Consider the following 2888-nt stretch of genomic DNA (forward strand, 5'->3'; position numbering starts at 1 on the left):
TGTTTAAAGTCGATAATTTAAAAGAATAATGATTATCAATTTACTATACATATTGAACTAGCCCTATATGCATGTTATTGTTTAAAGTCGATAATTTTGAAGAAATTAATTTTAAATAACTATATAATGCAAAAGAATACAGCTTAAATTAGAATATATGAATAGTCTATTTTTAATATAATTATTTTTAACTTAATTCCCAAATACGACTATATTAAAAAAAATGCTTATTCTTTTTATTAATAAAATATATCGTACGTGCATTAAGTGATGGATTGAACAAACAAGTAAAAACCATGTTCTAGAAAATATTTAATTTTTTTAATACACTAAAAGTATCACATAAAAATCCATATGAGCCAGAATAAATTTAAATTATTTTAAAAAAATAACATAAAAAGTTCACCCAATAATAACTAAGTTTGCTGCTGAAAAGAGTAATAAAATGTCCCTTGGTACGTACCATTCCTATTCATTTCAACAACTGGAAGAACTTGAATTACTAGGAAGATTACTTTAAAAACAATTAATTCATAAAGCAAGATCTCGTCGCAAGATCAACTTTACATAAGAGAAGCAAGTTTGCCAGTGTATGGCAACTAACACAGTATGATAATAATCATCATAATGTCAATAATAATTAACATATACACGTCTAGCACCAAAGGCTGGAAAACTTCTCTCTCTAATAAGGCCGAAGCGAGATTAATTGATGAGGCCCTACCTATAACTTATGAAATAAAATAAAATAAAATAAAAAAATCCCACAGTCTCATATGTCACAAAATGAACCCAACTTAGAAAAACTTGGCATCACCACAACAACCAACTAATTTCTCTTGGCAACCTGCCTCATCAAGGAGCCATTTCTCAAGCAAAGAGAAGGGCATAATTTCTGCAGCAATATTAATATCAGGCTTGCTTTCATCTTGCAAAACAGTGGCCTCAGGAGACAAGGACTGAGAGAATTGATCAGAGTTTGAAGACTCCAAAGACTGATCAAAATCAAACAAGGATTCAAAATTATTCTCAGACAATTCGGCACTGCTTAGTGGTCCCTTTGCTCCACTACTACAAGCAGTATCAGCACCTGCTAAGTTGTTGAATGAGTTCTGAGTCATAGACGAGTTGGTTCTTGAGGACTTTGGTGGGTTCTTCATCCAACCCTTGAGCATTCTAGCTATGTTGTCAGCACTTGATGCATAGCACACAGATTGTGTTGTTGTTGGTTTTGTGGAAGAGAAGGAGCTGCTACTATCTGAAGGGTTTGAGTTTGAGGCAGATAAACAAGATGGCTTTTTCTCTGGTGAAAGAGCTTCACTGAGGGCTCTCTTTGCCATTTGGATATCAGTTTGGAGCCTTCTTTCCCACTGGCCTCTAGGGATTTGCCTTGAGGCTGAAAACCCTTCTCCAAAGCTACCACCTTCACCGCCTGCTTGCATCTTCTTCAGCTTCTTTCTCAAATGGGTATTCCAATAGTTCTTTATGTCATTGTCTGTTCTTTGTGGAAGGTATGAAGCTATTGCAGCCCATCTGTACCAATAACCAATGTGATCCAGTTAAGCATGTGGATCCAAAAGATAGAACTTCCCAAATCAAAATACTCAAAAACAGTTATAAAAAATAAATCTTCAAAACAAAGTTTTTTTCTTTTTTATAAGCTAAAAGATTTCATTAGTAACTTAATTGCTTGAATTGAACACAAAACTCCAAGTAAGTAGGTGCTTGGAAGATTGACTTGTACCTGTTTCCTAAAAGATCTTGAAGATGGATTATCATCTTCTCCTCTTGTTCTGTGAAGTTACCACGCTTGATTCCTGGCCTCAGGTAATTCGTCCATCTAAGTCTGCAACTCTTGCTGCATCTTGACAACCCTGAAAACAACCCCAAAATGGAAAAATCAATTCAGATCCGTGTTAAGTAAGATAAAACAATGAAACCCAAATGACCAATGTTTAGATCAAAGTGCTATTTCAATCAGAAACTTTTCTAAATAATGATCTAAGAAGCACAACAAAGAACAAGAACTAATATATATTGATATATATACAAAATCATCAAAGTGAGTGGAGGGCTAATTAATTAACCTGTTTTGGCAGGAACTGCCCTCCAATTTCCAGGACCATGTTCCTGAATATAAGACACCAATATGATGTCTTCTTCAGGAGTCCAAGGCCCTTTCTTGACCCCTTCTTTGTCACAACAAGGTGGTCTTCCCATGTCTCCTTCTTGTCTTTCTCTTTTATTTCACCGCCTTTATACTTGTGGCTGTCCTTCTAATTTTCCTAGCCCCTGAAGCTCTCAAAGGAAAAAAAATATAGGTCGTTTTCCTCTCTCTATCTATGTGTGTGGTGGTGATATGATGATACTATCGTGTTTTCTTTCTTCTCTTTTTATTTCTCTAACCCTCTTTACTTGATAGGGTTGTAATGCATGTGTCCAAGCCTAACCTTTGCTGGATGCACATTTATAGCTAAAAATGAAAGGGGTAAAGGGTATGTATGGTGTGTGATGAGAAGCTGACTTAAACTAGTAAACGAGGTAGCAAGGTCAAAAGTTGACAGCAAGAGCATTAACTGAAGGAGTAGGGGCCAAAATTATTCACCTCTCTCAAAACCGCGTGACATTCAATGTAGCTGAACTGGGAAAAGCTCAATTATCTCTCTCAGCTTTAAAAGTCTATAAACCCCAGCAGATCATTAAATGTAAATATGAGATAAAGCTGACTTTTGCAAAAGCCTAATAAGCTATCGACATTATGTATGCCTTCCTTTGCCTCCTCCCCCTCCTGGTGATCTCAATGAACCACCCCTTTCCCTCTTTTACTAACTTATCTATAAATTAATTGATTGCATTAATATTTCAATTATACCATGATAACTTTGGAT

General features: G+C 35.4%; 1 protein-coding gene across 1 annotated transcript; it reads right to left on the reverse strand.

Moving 5' to 3' along the window:
* Positions 1 to 511: 511 nt before the first annotated feature.
* On the reverse strand, positions 512 to 2638 carry LOC780543 (myb-related protein 306). The gene is made up of 3 exons (XM_003534405.5): positions 2088 to 2638; positions 1745 to 1874; positions 512 to 1533 (listed from the first exon to the last, which is right to left on the reverse strand). The coding sequence occupies exons 1-3, from the start codon at positions 2218 to 2220 to the stop codon at positions 798 to 800; spliced, it is 999 nt and encodes a 332-aa protein (XP_003534453.1). The 5' UTR covers positions 2221 to 2638; the 3' UTR covers positions 512 to 797.
* Between the last annotated feature and the right edge of the window lie 250 nt (positions 2639 to 2888).

The sequence above is a fragment of the Glycine max genome, chromosome 9 (assembly GCF_000004515.6).
Source record: "Glycine max cultivar Williams 82 chromosome 9, Glycine_max_v4.0, whole genome shotgun sequence".
Taxonomy (NCBI): domain Eukaryota; kingdom Viridiplantae; phylum Streptophyta; class Magnoliopsida; order Fabales; family Fabaceae; genus Glycine; species Glycine max.